The sequence below is a fragment of the Caenorhabditis remanei genome, chromosome X, assembly GCF_010183535.1.
Source record: "Caenorhabditis remanei strain PX506 chromosome X, whole genome shotgun sequence".
Lineage (NCBI taxonomy): Eukaryota > Metazoa > Nematoda > Chromadorea > Rhabditida > Rhabditidae > Caenorhabditis > Caenorhabditis remanei.
This window is the reverse complement of record NC_071333.1, coordinates 7,948,414-7,966,536: the sequence shown is the minus strand read 5'-3', so window position 1 is coordinate 7,966,536 and position 18,123 is coordinate 7,948,414. Positions and strand designations below refer to the sequence as shown.

Here is an 18,123-nt window from a genome sequence, read left to right as displayed (position 1 = left end):
CTAAAAACCACGAACATTATCTACAATTTTTCTTTGTATTGTAGTTTAGATTTTCATCAATTCTTTCCTTCTTCAAGACTCTTTCATCTTGTATACAGTTTTTAAATATTATATTCAGAACTCTATAAACTTGGAGTCACGAAATAACAATCTAATCATCGTTGGACGAGTATGAGCGAGGCCAAAAAGGCGGTAGAGAAACATGCCAATGGAAAACCCGTAACGGGAACTGAAGACGAGGGACCGATGTCTGGATATAGCTCAGGATTCTTTTCGGACAGCTCTTCAAGTTCGATGGAGAGAAGGTACGATTTGGCTAAACGGTAGTTAAATAGTCTGGAAATGTCATATGCTAGGGGTATTCTCAAACTTTTGTCAGTTCTGAATGATTCTTGTTTCGTACAACCTTTCAATTGAATTTTTTGTCCGTCCGACTAAACATAGCAAAATAATGAATTTTACTTCATTTCTCCTAGCAAATAAATTTCATGAAACAAACCCACATGTCAAATGTTTGCAACAAAATCATTTCGGAAATTTAATAATTTAAATAATGCGTATTTAAGCCCAAGAAACCTCGCTGGAATGAATCGAGCAGAACCATTTGCATTGGACCCACTACCAGTGGAACCACGGTATTCAGATGATGCCGGTTTTTTTAAAACCATTATAATTTCAGTTCACCAAATGCAGATACAGACTGGATTAAAGAAGTCCAAGGTAGCAATGCATTCATTGAAGGACTTTCTCAAAACAAAGGTGGCGTTTTGAGCAACGAGTAAGTTAGAAAAAAAAGTAGAACCTTTTTAAAATTCAATTTCAGACCAGCAGATTGTGTGGAATTTCAAAAGGGAGCCATAGTAAATGAAAAAGATATCGAGGAAAATATGTTGGCTGGAAAAATTGTCGTTATCAGATCTGTCAATAAAGCTGCAATCGGGCTTGTTTTGCCTGATGTCACTCTTGATAATGTTGCTAAGCTGTTCAAAGGAAGTGATGGTGAATACAAAGTCCGTAATTCAAAGACTGGTCAATTCGCCCATATGACCATTCCAAAAATGATCGAATACATGAAAGAAAACGAAAAATGTATTGAGAACGACAATGTGAATATTATGAATTTGCTTTCATTTGAATGCACCAAAATCACAAGGTAACGCTATCTGTAATCCAATAGATTAATTATTATTGTTTTTTCAGAGTTAGTAGTACTATTAAACTTCCACTATTTGTGCAGAACCTGAGTATGATCAAACAATTAAAAGCTGCAATCAACGAACGGTTCGGCACACTGAAAACGGGATCTTTCGCTACGTCAGATGCTACTCCAAGAGAAAGAGAGTGGTTGAAGAAGCTTAAAAATCATATTCCGTCATACGAGAACTTCTACATTATTTCTATGAAAGGAGCATTCACAGATCTGCATGTAGATTTTGGAGGAACATTTGTTTATTATTTCGTTCATGATGTTTGTGGTCAACCTTTTGACATTATTGAAATCAAGTTTTGCAGGGAAAGAAAGTGTTCTATGTTGCTCCACCAACTGCGGAAAACATTGAGGCGTACAGACAACTAGAGATCACCGGAAAATCGATGTGGACAGACAATCCGAAGATGTTGAAAAACTTTCGAAAAATTGAGTTGAATCCTGGAGATCTTGCTTTCATTCCAACACAGTGGTTGCATTTTGTCTACACTCCTTGCAATAGTCTTGTATATGGAGGAAATTTCCTCACGGAGTCAAAGCTCAATGAGCATTATAAGTGAGTTATGACAAAATATCTAGAAAAGTAGAGTTTTTGCTTTTTTTTTTTGCATTTAAACAACAAATATTTATTCCAGAATGATGGAAATTGAAGAGGAATGCCTGAAAAACAAATCTGGCAAGAGTGAGGAAATGTTTAAAAACTTCTGGGACATGCAGTTCGCATATTTGAAATTGGTTTACTTGAACGGCGCAATCAGCATGCGTAAGGCAAATGTGCTTTTGTTGGGGTCCTACCAGTCCGTTGGATATCAGTTTTTGACAACCTTGATAGAAAAGATTCATGAGCCAACTATCAATGGCCTCTTCTCTACTGACGACAAAACAGAATTATTGAATATGCTTGAGAGAGTCTTGTCGAAGAAAAAGTTTGATATGGTGAGTTTAAATAAAGAAAATGATTTTTATAAGCTCGACTGTTTTAAGAAAAAGCCATTCAAATCTGAGTTCACTCCAAAATTGGTCGGGAAACAAACGTCGTCAAATCCAGTCGAAGCACTCTCAATCAAAAGAAAGGCGGAAATGAAGAGCCCGAGTGAAATCCCGTCCACAAAAAAACCATTCAAAGAGTAATCTTTTTTCCTGATCTCTTAAAATCGATAGACGAATTTTGAAAAAAATTCTCCACTCTCATAATTTTTCCCAATGTCTGAATATTGTTCCCATTTGCTTTAATACTTGAAATTTGGTTAATATGTATCGAGCTTAGAAATACCAAATGATTTCATTCCCTTTTGAGATTTAAGCATTCAAAAACGAGAACATTGGGTTTAATTAATCTGTTCGAGCATTTCTCATTTGAGAGTACTCACTTTACTATTTTCAAAATTGGAAAAACCCCAATGTTTCTAAAAATCTCTTTCTATTTAACTTTACTCAAGATATCACCAACATATGCATTCGTTTTTCAGATTCTGTTGATTTTCTCTTTGTTTCTATTGTTTTCTCTTTCTCTCTCATAGTTATGATTAGTTTTTCTTCCATGCACCCATCACATTCCTTCCATACCTCTACATCTGTCCTGCCGCACAATATCATCTGATTCCATTTATTGGATTTTATTTTTCTCTTCTCTCTTCTCTCACGAAACATGATCTGTCAAACTTTCCCTGATGCCCCCACATGAACCGAATGAACTATTTTTATTTTGAAAGTTTTTTGAATAAATATAATAAGACATTTGCAGGGTTTTAAATTAGTTAAGAAGTAACGTATCAATCGCGGACAATTACAGTTCAAATCCAGGAAATTAGTTCACGTTCTTTATCTTACAATCTCGGTGTTTGTTTTTCAGTTTTAGTTTTTTTCCCAGTTTCTGCTACTACTACGTGGGCTACACTGAAAATGTACAGTGATAATGATGATAGTTTATAATGAATGATGATCATTCACGACAGACTGTATCGTATTGTTTTGTTTTGAAAAACAGTTTTGTCCAAAAAGCTTTTTCATCATTGTTGAACAACGAAAACATCCACAATTCTTGTTAGCAACTGTTATTTTTTAGGTGACAAGAGAGTGGAGTATAATCATTCATTTCCATGAGAAATGACCAAAAATTGCAGTTTTCTAGGCATATATGGGAAGATCTTTTTACCACGTATGATCTCAAAATTGGGCGATCATCCTGTCGATTCACTGGTTTACGGTGGAAATTTTCTGTTGGCAGAGAACTTCTACGAGTCAATAAGGTGAGTTTTATGAACACGTGGAGTTTCATGATCATTGATTTACAGAATCGCCAAGTTCGAAAAGAAGTGTTTGAAGAACGGATCTAAAGATATGGCGGCAAATAACACATTTCCAAACTTCTGGAACACTTGGTCCCTTTATTTGGAAATCTGCGTTCTTAAAGATCTTAAAAATGGTGAGTTCTTAAAGCTTATGTTAAGTTGAACTTGCTAGTTTGAATAAAAAAGTTTTTGTAGAGCTATGATAAGCTGTTTTGTTCACACACCTTGTTAAGTTTCAAAACGTACTTTTGCTCAGGACACTGTCTTGAAATAAGTTTAGAGTAAGAAATATTTACGAAATTAGAGTAAAAATGAAAACAGTGAAAACAAACCTTATAATCATGACATAAACTGAGAGTCTGCACGTGTATTCTATGTTTGAATAGGAAAAAAAGATTGATCTGTTTATTTATTTTTTGACAGAATCTTACCGTTTTGATTACATTGAAAGCATAATACTTTTTATTTTGCATTTAAAATTTCTTCTCCATATTTCGATAAGAAACGCGATTATCTTCTTCTTGTCCAAGTGGATGGGAATATGCACCCACAAAAGTAACTCGATATGGTTTATAGGTACCGAAGAAGAAAAACGAACAGCTTTGAGAGTGGGCAAAAAAATGTATGATGAATTCAAAACATGTTATCGTGACTTTGAAGGATGGTATTCAACCGAAGAAACGATTGATATGTTGACTGAGCTGCATTCTTTACTTTCTGAGGTAAATTGAATGATATTTTACACAAAAATAATATTTTATTTCAAGGAATACCCAAACATTGAGAATATCCAATGAGGGCGTCGAAGAACTGCCAGTGATTCTGAAAGCAGTCAACGTTCCAAGGTTGCTCCTTCTGTCACATTTCCTAGCACTTTTTTTCTTTCACCTTTTGCACTGTCTATAGACCTCCTGGCACTTACGTCTCTGAATTTGAAGCTCTCATGAATCATCCCATCTTTACTCCTGTTTTACAGAAAATTTCAATTTTCCCGAAATCACCTGGGGACCCATTCCTCCCCTCTCCACAAACTTTAAAGGTACCTACTGAATTCTTGTGGGCTCACCCAGCACATCACTTTTACCACGAGACTCCGCAAAACGTACTCTAAAATCCTTGACCTCATCGTTTCTTCATAGCAGACTTAAATCTCTATTTATCTTACTCTATTTATCTGCGGCATTTCCTCGTTGTGAGACTGTCCAATTCTGCTAGACGTCTAATGACTCTCATTTGAATTAGACCCACACATAAATCACTTTGTTACTACTACAGCCCCCTCTGGAATTCTATCACATCTTCCCCTGAGTTTTTTCTACTGGGAAATTTTTTTCTCAACTAATTCAATCAAAAGACTATATTCTTCTCCTGTTACACTGCTCCCTACCTTGTCCCCCACTCCCCATCTCAATTACTTCACTTATTTACTTCTTTCCTTATTTTAATTTTTGACCAGCTTCATCAGTTCTCCCGTTGTTCCCCATCGTTTTCTTCCATACTATCGTGTTTTTCTTCACTTCCGCTCTCATACCAGGTCTGTCGCTTCATGAAGGGCTTTACCCTGTCTCTTGTGTAATTCTTATGATTTTTATTTTCAGTCAATAAATAAATGTATAAATTTGAAAAACTGAGTTTACAACTTCGAGAAATGTAAATTTTCGAGAGTCAAAGTATCATATAAACAGGATTTGTACACGCTGTGATATGCAGCGGAAAAGTAGGAAGTGGGTCTTGCACAACAACTACCGCGGTAAAGCCCAGCGAGTTGTCATTGCTGGCAGCCGCTGACAGCCATCATAAAAGGGAATTTATACCTAATGAAATTATGTATTCTCATGTGGTTGAATCTACTCAACGGATACATATGATAGGAGAATTCAAAACTATAATCTTCAACTGCTGTTCTTTTCATGTGCATAAATTCAAAACTACAAGTCCTCAGCTCCACACTGTCAAAAAGAAGTCTGTCACCTCCATAATGTCGCAACTCCTTTGCTGCGTAATCGACGACGTATGTTTATTCTCATCAACTGTTGAACCATCTTCCAGTAGATTATCATATGTTCAGAGAAATCCAGCGTACTACCGCAGGATAGGACTTCCGAACTTGAAGTCGAAGAAAGAAATGGGTCCAAGTTTATTTTGACTTGAATGAAACGGAATTTCGGCTGAAGGGAATCATAATCGTACACGGTAAATTTGTTCAGTATTTAGCGTGTCTGAGTGAAAAAAACTTCGGTCACGGTCGATCAAAAATATCGGAATAAAAACTACAATCAAAGTATGCAAAGTGTCAAAAAATCAACTCCTTTTTGCGTTGACATCATTTGGGGTTTCCTTGTCTGACCAGAAGAAACTGATAAGAATCTGTGAAAACTTAGACCACTCATATCAAATTATGATTTGTTGTTTAGGAGTTTATGACAAAACGCGTGCATTAAAAGGTAGAAACTGATGTAATTAAAATGACGTAAGCAATGTATTTTTGGCAGAAATTTAGAATTTGGAACAGAGAGCATTCGAGTTTTGTATCAAGGAATCACATATAAAAAAGTTTCAGAAATGCAACCCTATTGGTACTAAGTTAACGTTTTTTCACAAATGAAACCAGTTTCTCTTTCGTCATTTTTTACTTTCGTCCTCCGCAAAACGTACGAAACAACTGAAAACTAAAAAATTATATTGGCTCATTTGTTCATATTCTAACTGTCGTCATTTGAACAAACTATGGTAGTGCAGGGTTTGTGGCAATAAATCATGTGGAGCACACAGACTATGATTCCTTTTTTCGTTTTCCAGACTTTGTACCTGAAATGATGGAGTACTTTGATGTCTTCAATTGTGCTCGCATTTAGTGGCGTATTATCATTAAATATTTCATGATGTTCATGCTCCTCTTCGTATGATTTACTGTCGACTTTCCGGTTGATGTGTGACACACAAGTCACAGTGCGTGGAGCGTGGGCTCATTCAATGAATCAGGACTACAGTTCACACTTTTTATCAGTCACCGATTCATTTATCAATGATATGATGTTATTTAAAAATTGAACAATGTACTATAAAAGAAGCGACTGACAGTATTAGTGACAGTATAGGCAGTATAGTTATGACTTCATTACTATCTCTGAGCATTTTGCTAACAGTATTTCATTATTCCACTTCTTCTTCGGTTGACTGGAAAGATGTTTTCCAACCAAAACCACTTCACGATCTCTCGAAGCAGTGTCTCAATGACACAGAGACATGGATTCAATCCCTTGCAGTTTTTGCTACAGTATCCGAGGAGTGTCTAACTGAACAAAACTGCTCTGTGAAAGAATTGCAAATTCTGAAAAACAATCTTTATGCTGTTCAAGGTTTTTCTATCTGGTTCAAACCACTTTACATCTTCAATTTTCAGAATTGGACGCCTTTGGTAAATTTCCGGTTCCGGGAATGCTCGAAGTAGCGACACTGTACGATGGATCTTATCAAGAGTGTAATCGTGCCAGCGGTCAGAAATACAATACCAACTACTGTTACCTTGTCTTGAAGCCTGGAAAAAATGCATCTTGCTCTGCTACTTCGTCAAGCCTATTTTCAATGCTCCCCATAAGACTCGCAGTTTGCTTACCAGAATCTTGTGACCAACAAGACATGGTCAACATTTTTAACCAACTTTCACCATATCCATTCACAGCATGTCAATCATACTGTGCGAAATATGCTGTAAAAAAGGATACTCCATTCTGGGGTTTTTCGTGAGTGGATTGAAAAAAATTGTTTCTATAGACATCCCTTTCAGAATATTCCTCATTGTCATGGTTATTATTGCATTATCTGCTACTGCATTAGATTACGTTAGAGACACTGTGTACGGAATCAAATCTGGCCAAGAGAAAAACCTTCTGCTGAAAATTCTTATCTCGTTCTCCTTCTGGACAAATGCCGAACTCTTACTTTCTGTAAAGGAACAGAAACCAGGCTTCATCAAATCTTTGGACTGCATCCGTTTATTCTCTATGTGTTGGGTTGTCACTGGTCACTCATTCATCTATTTAATATTTTCTGACACATTCATGCCGGTAATCGACTTCCCAAAACATTTCTGGAATCATCTCCTGCTCAATGCCTTCGTGTCTGTTGATACTTTCTTCGTGCTTTCGGGAATCGTTGTGACTTACTTGTTTTTCAAAAGTAAACCAAAGAAGAGAATGGTGGCTAATCCAATAACTTGGATCATGTTTTATGTTCATCGTTACCTAAGACTCACTCCTCCAATTATGCTCTTCATCGGTTTCTTCACGGTGTACGCTCCATATATTCAGGGTCCATTCTCCGCTTCTCAAATGAGTAAGTTCTGCTCATCACAATTGACATTTTTATAAAATACACAAATTTCAGATCAACTAGTCGCTCAAGCAGAGTCCTGCAAAACGTCGTGGTGGCAGAATCTGATCTACATCAACAATTTTCCACAAGATGTGACTTGTTATGCTCCAACATGGTATTTAGCAGCTGACACTCAACTGTACTTAGTTGCTCCAATTGTCCTGATTGGTCTCTACTTCTCTTTTGCGGCAGGAACCGGATTAATTGTCGCAGGCTGTGTCGGGAGTATCGTTGCAACTTATATTGTTTTTGGAGTTTATGGATTACCCGCTGATATGTTTGGAAATGGAGATGTTCAAAATTTCTTCTCGATTGTTTATAGCAAACCATGGATTAGATGCCCACCATATCTCGTTGGAATGCTTACTGGATACCTACTTGCTGTATACGGAAACAGAAAAATTCGACTCAACTGGGCATTATCTGTGGCTGGATGGATTGTAGCATTTGTAATAGCTGCTTTCTGTCTTTTTGCTACATATGATTACGACAAAGGATCATATTGGAGTGTTTTCACAAGAGCAACATTCTACAATTTCCATCGTCTAGGATGGGGTATTTTCATCTGCTGGGTTGTTGCTGCTAACCATATGGGTTGGGGAGGTCCAATCAGCAACTTCATGTCACATCCAATTTGGCAACCATTTGGCAGACTGTCCTATTGCGCTTACATTGTTCATTGGATAGTTCTGTTCTATTTTTTGAATGTTGGAGGTCACCCAATTCATTACTACTCTGCTTGGGAAGTGGTAAGTAATAGGATAAAAAATCAAACATCATTGATGATTAAACTTCAGTTCACCTACACTTCTATCCCTGCCACACTCCTCTCTTATGTTTTTGCCTTCTTCTGGAGTTGCATGTTTGAAGTTCCAACATTGAAGTGAGTAATCATACTGAACGCAGTAAAAAATATATTTAACCATTTCAGACTTGAAAAAATGTTGATTGAATCGATTATGGGAACGGGAAGAACTTCTGCCAAGTTGGATCCAATTGTTGAAAATGGGAAAGTGACACCAGTGCTAGAGTCAAAAAAGCAGGAGAGCAGTTGGGTTGAAGAAATTAAAGAAGATGAAAACACAAAAGTGTGAAGATTGGAAACGATGTGAGAAATTAATTCATTGTGTCATATTAACAAGATCTTTCTGTTTGTTTCTAGATATAAATATTAATTTTCAAAATTATGCAGTTGTAAAAAATCCATTATCTAGTTCAACGATGATGGCCTACAGAAAGATGCGTTGTTTAAAAAAAAGTATTTACTACAATAAAATGTAACTAGTCAAACGGTTTGATCACAAGTTTTTTAAAGAACACTGTGATTGTAAACAAACATCACTGATAACGCAGTTTACTTAGTTGTTGTCAACAGAGCAAATCTTCTCAATTTTTTGTTCAGTTTTCGAATGTCAACCTTTATTTTGTTTTAGTACACGAACCTTCCTGTTTATTTCTTCGAACATAATCAATTTTAAAATAACTTTCTAATTAAATTTGCAAATAGATATCATTCTTAATATGATACCCCTGTCCGCTAACCACCAATAGCCAAGTTATTTCAAGGCGATTGGTCGCGCAGTTACTCTCATCATCTTGATTTGTTACACACAGGAACAAAACAAGACGATTGAATGAGGTGTCCTCTACACACACAAACGAAGACGGACCCTTCTTCCATCATCATCTTCCGTTCACCTTACATTAGACCGGTTTCACCGTCTGCGTCTCTTCTCGTCATCCACTCTCGTCATCTATCTCTATGTTTTTTCTTTGTTTGTTGGCTATCGTTGTTGTTTATTTCTCGCTCGTTGCAGAAAATTGTGTCGTTTCTTTTCATTTTTTTCTTTTCACATTCGCCAGTTTCAATTTTTCATTCTCTCAAACTGTTTTAGCTTTCTTTCTTACTTTTTTCCTACTTTACAGGACCTAACGCGCAATTTCAGGAAGAGATGCCACCACCTGCCCTCCGCGACCGCCAAAGCAAGTACTTAGCGATTCCCATGAAAGAAGCTGAGGAGATAATGAAGAATATTGGGAAACAAATGGCAAAGAACATTGAATCTTTAGCTGTTTCTCAAGAAATTTTGGGTAAGAATGAAGAAAACAAAATAAAAAAGTGCATATAGTACTTTTTCAGGTAAAATTGCTGCGAATTTCGTAAAGTCAACTGAAAATATGCCACGGACTCGGGTTTCTACAAAGGATGGATATGCTATCATAGCAAACGATGGTAGCAGTACTAAGACGGTTATTGGTGTATCTCTAGCAGGAGCTATTTATGATGGAGTGGTAAGTAATTTTGATATTTTCTTGAGTATTGAGTAGGACTCGTTTTTAACTTTTTAGTAATTGATCCATCTATTTTGGCATTATTTTCTCTAGAATCAGTTATATTTCCGCTTGAAACTTTTCAGAAAGCGTTCCAGGACATTCAAAATAAGCCTATTTCAGCTTCAACCAGGCCAGTGTGTTCGCATTAGCACCGGCGGAGTGGTTCCAGAAGGCTCAACTGCTGTGGTCATGGTAGAGCACACAATTTGCACAAAAAAAACTGATGACGAGGAAGAACTAGAAATTCAACTCAAGGAGCACATCTCCACTGGTACAAATATAAGGTTGGAGTTAAACCAGCCAAGGAAGCTAATTCATCAATTTTCAGAGAACCTGGATCGGAAACTCGCCAAGGAGATGTTATTGTCAGATCTGGAACAAAAATTGGTTCAGCGGAATTTGGAATATTGAAGGCGTTTGGAATTAAAAACATTTTTGTCTTCAAAAAACCAGTTATTACTGTAGTCTCCACTGGAAACGAGGTAGAGTGTATCACAATCTAGAATTATTTTATAAATTTTATTTCAGCTAGTTTCACCTGACTGTGAGGATGTTCCGATTGGAATGATTCGAGATTCGAACGGACCTCAACTTTTAGCTCTTTTCACCGAATACGGTTTTCATGCGATTGATGGTGAAAGGGTTTCCGATGAGTGAGTGTCAATCAGAAAGGCTTTTGAAAAAAGCTGTTTTATAGTTTTGAAAGCATCAAGGAGAAACTGTCAAAAATTCTGAAAACATCCGATATCGTTGTGACTACAGGTGGTGTCAGCATGGGTGAAAAGGATAATATCAAAGAAGTTCTTATCGATATCGGAATGCAGGTACTAATCGAAGTTCGAACCGTTCGAAAATGAGTATACGTTTTTTTTTAGATTCAATTCGGCAGAGTGATGATGAAACCTGGTCTTCCTTGCACAGTGGCAACCGGTCGGTTTGGAAATGATAGTCTGAAAACTGTTTTGGCTCTCCCTGGAAACCCCGCATCTGCTTGGGTCTGTTCTCACTTGTTTGCTGTTCCACTGGCACGTACGATTGCTGGGTATACAAAAACTCAACATACCCGAATCACAGTTCGCTTGGCTCATGACATTAAGCTGGGTGATCGACCAGAATACGTGAGAGCTTTTTTGGAGGAACTCGAGGATGAGGATTTTCCTATTGCCCATGTCACAGGAAATCAAATTTCTTCGAATATTGGCAGCTTAGTTGGAGCCAACGTTTTGCTGATAGTACCGATGAAGGAGGACAAGGAGTCCATTCGTAAAAACGAGCTTGTGAAAGCATTGCTTCTGCGATGAATTGTTTTTGATTTTTTAGAAATGTTCTCAATATTGATTTTTTTTAAAGTAAGAACTATAAAGCTTATTTAAAACTAATCACTTTTTCACACAAACTATGAATGGTTTCAATAAGTAAAAAGGAATAAAACCTAGAATCAATAAAAAACAATTATTCTTCTGAGTACTTCAAAATAAATATGAGGTTTACCTGAAAATTTGAGGTGTAGTTATTTCAAAAAAAAATATAAAAAATAAAATAGCTAACAGCAATTACATTTTTGTCACCGTGATAATCAAAAAATGATTTGTTATTAAATTTGATAATATCTCACAGACAGTCTCAACAAACAAGCTCTAGTTTACTGTCTACTACTCTTCTACTCTTTTACTTCTTGTCTTCTTGTCGTGGGATGTGGTGTTTGCACCGACAGTGTTTGCGGACTTTTGAGAATTCAAATATTATGACCTTATTGGTTATGTGGTTTAGCCTTTTTCTTGATTGAGAGAAATTTTGTTTATCGCAAACGTCAGAAAAGCATTTACTTTTTTCAGAAAATTTGGTAATGACGAAAACTCTACTTGACATGCCAGATGTGGCAATGACCGAAATTATGAGTTACTTGGATTACATGACCATGTAAGTTTTTATCTGTTGATTGATATCATTGAAAAATTTAGTTATTTTTTTTAGATAACTGAAACTTTCATACGAATTGAATATCTAACATGACACAAGTTTTGAAAACTAATTTTTATATTCAGTCAAAACACGAGAAAAACTTGCTGGAAGCTGCGAAACTTTTTGGAAGCTGTGCAGTTCGACCCACGTATTCGTTCCATCTCATTTTATGAACGAGAGGATCGAATCATTGCAACAATGAGTACTGAAAAAGTTTGGAATGGCATGGAAGGGAGATCAGTGCGATTGCAATACATGACAAAAGAAGACGGGTGTAAAGTCACATGGCAACCTACACGACACGATCAAAAAGTAACAATAGTGAAGAATGAACACTACAAGGATGTTTTTTGGAGAGACTTGAAAATTTTACTGACCAGCGTAAGAACAACGCTAAGAAGTTTTTCTGTTACTACACATAATTCCATTCATCAAAACGTTTTTGCAACTAAACTCGAAAAAATTCTAAAACTGAGAAGAGAAGCTATTCAAGTCGAGACTATCAGTATTGAGGCATTCAATCCGACTGAAGTGGCTCAAATTCTGCAGTGTTTTGATTCGAAGCCCTTGGTTTGGCTTGTGATAAACAATACACAAAGTACAGATGCTGTAATGGATATTACCGAAATTGTAAGATTGGATCATTGGAAGCAAACTAAACATATCACAATGGATTCGTGGCGTTTTCCTTCAGTACAAATGAAACACTTTGCACATTTTCAAATTTCCGACATTCATTATACAAATTTTATTGCGCACAAGATCAAGATTGTAAAAGAGGTCAGTTACTCAGGATATCACTTTTTTCATGAATCATTTGAAATGGACTATTTTACAGATGTTTCTCCAGTCAACAGAGTACGAAAAAACTGTTAATTTCAATACTAATATTCTACAGCAAAAAGACAAAATTCTTCAAGCGCTAGGAAGAAATATCGACTTGCTCGAGGACACCACATATTTGTATTTTAATACAAAACATAATTCTAACAACGTGCTTTTTATAAATGTAGACATTAGTGACAACTGTATATCCTTTTCCTTTATTAAAAAATCAGAAGTTCCAAGTAACGTTGAGGTTGAGTAGTTAAAATGCCAGTAATACTCTCATTTTTTGCAATAAGTAAGTACACGTTTTGCAGAATTACAAATGGGATAAAAAACTAAATAGTTGTTTTTTAGTATCAGTATGTTACTCTAGGTTAGAACTGCAACAAACATTCACAAATTTCAAATTATCTTTTTTATGACAACATTCAAATTCGAGTTTGGGTGCTTTTTCCGTAAAAACAATATACTGTTTATCTCCTATTTTTTAATTTCATCATCAGTTAAGGCTATGATTTATAAATAGATTTGAATCAATAACGGTTACTATTCAAATACAAAATAACAAAAATATTATCTATCTTTATCATTTTTTCCTGTCTTTTTGAAAGCTTCTATGTCTTCATTTCTCATCTTTTCGTAATTTTTTTTGCAAAACCTGCATCTTTTCTTCTTCTTATTTTTATGTTTTTTATATTATTTTGTCTTCAAATAAATGGAAATCTACTCAAACAAAACTGTGTAAGATTTAGGCTTACATTGAATGATATGGTGTTGAAAACGAGCCATACGATTTTGAAAACGAGAGAGGCGCAAAAATTAATATTAGATCAAAACATTCACTAGGAATACAACATCTGGGTATCAGAAACAGGAACGAATTTTTGATGGCATAAACTTTATGAAGGCGTTCCACAGCGACCTGGAGATTTTATTGAAAAATCAGAAGCCTGCTTCCGAACCTATGTCACTTGATATCCAGATTGATAATTATGAAAAACTCAATCAAAATCGAGTTAATGAACAAACGATGAATCGACTAATCGAGACATTTCTGACGGAATTGAAACAAGTTCTGACATCACGAGCTGAAATTTTTCTAATTGGCTCTCTGTTTATTGATGTGCTGGACCAGAAACACGTTATGCTAGTTCTTCCATTTCTCTACCCAGAGACATTGGAAACCCTTTGGTTGAGCAATGCATACAAAAATCACGATGATCGTACATTGGAAATGAATGTAATTGTGCAGATAGAGCACTGGAAGAATATTGAAGAGTTTTATGTTGAAGGACTGGTCGTCAATGCATCAGTTCGCAACTTCGCACATATTTCTCGCTTGAAGACAAAAATTATGACGGTTACAGCAGGGGATTTAATTTTTCTCAAAGAGTTAAGATACTCATTTTATCAAACGTACAAAACTACAAAATATTCTTGTAATAAGCATTCTATACACAAGTTTTAGTTGTGATTCTTCGAAAAAATTTAAAACAATTTTTGTGACTTTAATTCAAATCAATGTGGACCGAATAGGTTTCACAACCGTAAAAATATTACAAAACCTTGATTGCAGATGTTCATGACAACGACAATATATATTAGGTTGGCAAGAAAGTTTTTGTGCATGACTCAAGTTGTTTTTACTCAAACAGGAAGCATTCCAAATACCAAACATAGTAACCATCTTAGTCCACAACTGTCTCCAATTTACTGGATAGGTTCCCGATATCATCCTGGCAGATCTCCGGTTGTTTCGAGGCAAAATAGACTTCCACCCATTTTTCGACTTGACTTCAAGTATCGAAGTCCTGTTCAGCGGCAGAGCGCTGAATTACCCCGAATTTATAGTAATTCGTTAGAAGAAGGTCCGAGCTCTAATTTGCATAATTAAAAACTATTTTCCAATAATAGGTGAGAAAATATTTTGTCGGGAATGCAACTAGCGGATATGCAACATTATGGAGGTGGCAGACTTTTTGACCGTGTGGAGCTGAAGACTCACGTATAGTTTTGATTTTTTGCACACAAAAAGAACAGAAGTAGACGATTATTTTTTCACATTTTCCAATCATATACGTTGTGTTGGGTCCTCCACATTAGGGTCATTATTTTCTTTGGGTATGATTCCCTTTTGATGATGTCTACCAGCGTTTGATCAACGACAAGTCGGTGGGTTTCCCTGAGGTAGTTTATGTGCAATACCCACTCTCTATCAGTGATACCCAAATGGTTAAGTCGATTGAAGTTTGAAAGAGGAGATAGAATTCGAAGCCGCATGTCTACCTTTCACTGAACGCGGATCTTAGCCAAAATATGACTGTTCAATGTCTCTTTTTTTATTGTTGCCGACACATTTCAAAAAGTTTCCGATTGTGTTATAAGTAGTAGTGATTATCATTGATAACTCACAGGAAGATTGAGATGGAAACTCTCCTTCTACATCTCACAGCATGTACAAATCCTATTCATATGCACTTTTAGTACGTGGTACTTCGACCACAGAAAAATTGCATTTCTCAAAGTTGGAAACTTAATTACTTATAGTGTGCCAAAAGAAGAATTCATCCTTGTAAACTTTTCCTGTTGGTTGCACAAATTTTGAAATTTTGGTATTAGATGGAAAGCGGAAATAAAAATATTGCTGTAAGAGTTGTCGGTCAAGAATAAAGATAGACATGGCTCTTGCAGAAGAGAAGCGTCGGGGGGAATTCCTGACTGCTATCAGAATCACAGAGAGTTTATCTAACAAGTGGTATGCGGAGGTGGTTTTAATTCTTGTCGATTGACTGGCAGCATTCGAAACAAAACATGCACAAAAACTTTCTTGCCAACCTAATAAAAACCATGTGTATGATTATAAGAAGTTCGAAGACAAAGAACAACTGGATAACATTTTCGGTCCCTTAATTATTGATCCCGAGGATGACGGTGAAAGAAATGGAAGCTCGATATTGCAGGAATGATACAGAAGGTGGTGATTATGCTTCGTATTTGGAAACAATCTATTGAAATTGATTTGCATGGTAGAATCGGCCGGCACACCCTATAAAGGAAGAACTAAACTTGTGTAATTTTTCATAATATTTTAAACTTTTCTCATATTTAAATTTATCTTCATTTTTTGCGTCTTAGAGAATGAAGAACATCAGCATCAACTACAATATTCACAGTAATTGGGAGTTCGTTTGAAGGTAAGTACTCACTGAGAAAAACAGCTCTTGATACGCCTTCGAAAATTGGGAGCTTGTATTTAAGAAGTGTCTGTAAGATAAATGATTTACTGCAAGTCTTTAGGTTAATTTTAGTTTTGATCCTGTACCACTCAAAACTATTGTCATACTTCATTTTAATTACATCTGATTAATACAAAACACATAACATGTACTTGCGTGAATTTATGTTCGAAAAAATAAATGTTTACACAAGCATTTGCTATGTATTGTGGTTTTACAGCAAATTTAATAAAGAGTTCTGCAATACCATAATACAATGGCGCATAAACATTTCAACGACAGCGAAATTGAAAAAAAAAACCGGTTTTCTGAGTTTTGGTACATAAAATTCTACTAAAAGTGCAACCAAAGCCAAACAAATTTTATTATGCAAATGACTTGAACTTTCACTGCTGCTCCTAGTTTTGCTCAACAAAAGAATCAGTTTGTCTGGTGTGAGCATGTTTTGTTGTTTTCTCTGTTTTGGAACACTAGTTTGGTAAAAAGGGATTTGTTCAGCAGCGAGTTTAGTTTTCAGTAAAAAATAACTCGAACAAACATAACGACAACACGTGACCAAACAAATGTGAACAGATTGTGGGGTTCCTTAACACGAAAATATTCCTTGGCTAGATGTCATTATTCTTTTTTGTCAGCTCGAAACAACTCGCAACAGACTGACATTTTTCTGCTGTTTCTCTCTTGTCAAACCGCATGCAACATATACACAAGACTCCAAGGGTGATTATTGCCGTCCGCGCACTCTTTTTGGGGAAGGGTGGACCACTTGGAGAAAAAAGTGTCATGGTTGTCATCAGATGAATCTCTTCTTGACATAACACTCTGTTTGCAACAATTTTGAAAACGAAACGGAAAAAGAAGAAAATGTTGAGGATCGGCAGATGCAAATAACTTCTTTTGACATTTACTCAACTTCTTCTTCTGCTTCTTCTTATTCTTATTTCTACACCCAGTCGACGCTCCCCCCTCTATCTTTTTTGCAACCATTTCCGCCCTAACTTTGAACTTTAACTCTTTGTGAAAGCTCGAAGGTCTCTAATACGTCGCTTTTTCAAAGATTAAGTCTAGGTTCTTGTGTTAGAATGTGTTGAGTGACCTCACTCCCAAGAGTCCATTCAACATTTTGAGGGGCAAACACAACTAGCATCTTGATAAGGTGTGGCTTTTTTGTTTCTTCTTTTTCCATGTTGCATTTTGTTCAAATGTTGCATTCTTGAGAATTTTCAAAAAAAACGGATTGTATACCATGCAATGTGAAAATGACTTTTTATTCAGTCACAAACTGATTTTTCATTATTCAAACTTCAATTGTAACCTTATCTCAACATGTTTCATATCAGCTCTGTTCAATTTTTCCCTCTGAACTCTAGTGCAGTGTGAGTCTTTCGGGAAACATTTCCCGGGAAATGCTGTTTTGGGAAATTTCCCGAAAATTTCCCGGTAAATACCGGGAAAACTTCCCGAACCGCTTCGGGAACCTCACACTGCTCCAGTGTTGAGCTAGGTTACTTTAACAATACACCTTATTTTCCCACTTTAGTCAAATTTATAAATTTGTTTCTCAAACTAACCACAACAATTGATTATGGATGAATCTGGACCAGTTATACAATTCTTACAGAACTGATGGCATAAACATGACCGATGTTTGTGATAGTGTCAAAAAACCCATTGTTGTTGTTTAGCACCCGAACTTTCTTCTTCCCCTCCTCTGCTTCCCACTCCTTCTTCTAATCAAGCTGGTGTCGTCGCCGGAGTTAGAATCTCGAAGAAAAAAAAATGCGCTTCACCCTCCCGACAACACCAAGATGATACAGAAATGTTTTGTGCATTATACACGCTCCGAAAAACTTGGTGACCTCTTTTCGAATAAAACACTGCAATTCTTGTC

At 36.2% G+C, this 18,123-nt stretch overlaps 6 protein-coding genes across 6 annotated transcripts; all 6 read left to right on the top strand.

Annotated features, from left to right (window-relative positions):
- Positions 1-171: 171 nt before the first annotated feature.
- On the top strand, positions 172-2,338 carry GCK72_023529 (uncharacterized protein; the record flags this gene model as incomplete). The annotated part of the gene is made up of 8 exons (XM_053735432.1): positions 172-305; positions 567-635; positions 680-778; positions 824-1,153; positions 1,201-1,468; positions 1,513-1,763; positions 1,843-2,143; positions 2,192-2,338. 8 exons carry the CDS (start codon positions 172-174, stop codon positions 2,336-2,338), a joined length of 1,599 nt encoding a protein of 532 aa, XP_053578998.1.
- A 1,029-nt stretch (positions 2,339-3,367) lies between these two features.
- Positions 3,368-4,295, top strand: GCK72_023528 (uncharacterized protein; the record flags this gene model as incomplete). The annotated part of the gene is made up of 4 exons (XM_003102625.2): positions 3,368-3,456; positions 3,502-3,632; positions 4,075-4,220; positions 4,266-4,295. 4 exons carry the CDS (start codon positions 3,368-3,370, stop codon positions 4,293-4,295), a joined length of 396 nt encoding a protein of 131 aa, XP_003102673.2.
- A 2,312-nt stretch (positions 4,296-6,607) lies between these two features.
- On the top strand, positions 6,608-8,966 carry GCK72_023527 (uncharacterized protein; the record flags this gene model as incomplete). The annotated part of the gene is made up of 6 exons (XM_053735431.1): positions 6,608-6,857; positions 6,902-7,241; positions 7,286-7,833; positions 7,885-8,621; positions 8,670-8,755; positions 8,804-8,966. The coding sequence occupies 6 exons, from the start codon at positions 6,608-6,610 to the stop codon at positions 8,964-8,966; spliced, it is 2,124 nt and encodes a 707-aa protein (XP_053578997.1).
- Positions 8,967-9,824: 858 nt separating this feature from the next.
- GCK72_023526 (uncharacterized protein) lies at positions 9,825-11,507 on the top strand (the record flags this gene model as incomplete). The annotated part of the gene is made up of 7 exons (XM_003102619.2): positions 9,825-9,963; positions 10,013-10,164; positions 10,327-10,490; positions 10,535-10,688; positions 10,735-10,859; positions 10,904-11,030; positions 11,082-11,507. 7 exons carry the CDS (start codon positions 9,825-9,827, stop codon positions 11,505-11,507), a joined length of 1,287 nt encoding a protein of 428 aa, XP_003102667.2.
- Positions 11,508-12,052: 545 nt separating this feature from the next.
- Positions 12,053-13,255, top strand: GCK72_023525 (uncharacterized protein; the record flags this gene model as incomplete). Its single annotated transcript, XM_053735430.1, has 3 exons — positions 12,053-12,126; positions 12,252-12,948; positions 13,007-13,255. The coding sequence occupies 3 exons, from the start codon at positions 12,053-12,055 to the stop codon at positions 13,253-13,255; spliced, it is 1,020 nt and encodes a 339-aa protein (XP_053578996.1).
- A 642-nt stretch (positions 13,256-13,897) lies between these two features.
- Positions 13,898-14,464, top strand: GCK72_023524 (uncharacterized protein; the record flags this gene model as incomplete). Its single annotated transcript, XM_053735429.1, has 1 exon — positions 13,898-14,464. The coding sequence occupies one exon, from the start codon at positions 13,898-13,900 to the stop codon at positions 14,462-14,464; it is 567 nt and encodes a 188-aa protein (XP_053578995.1).
- Positions 14,465-18,123: the final 3,659 nt, after the last annotated feature.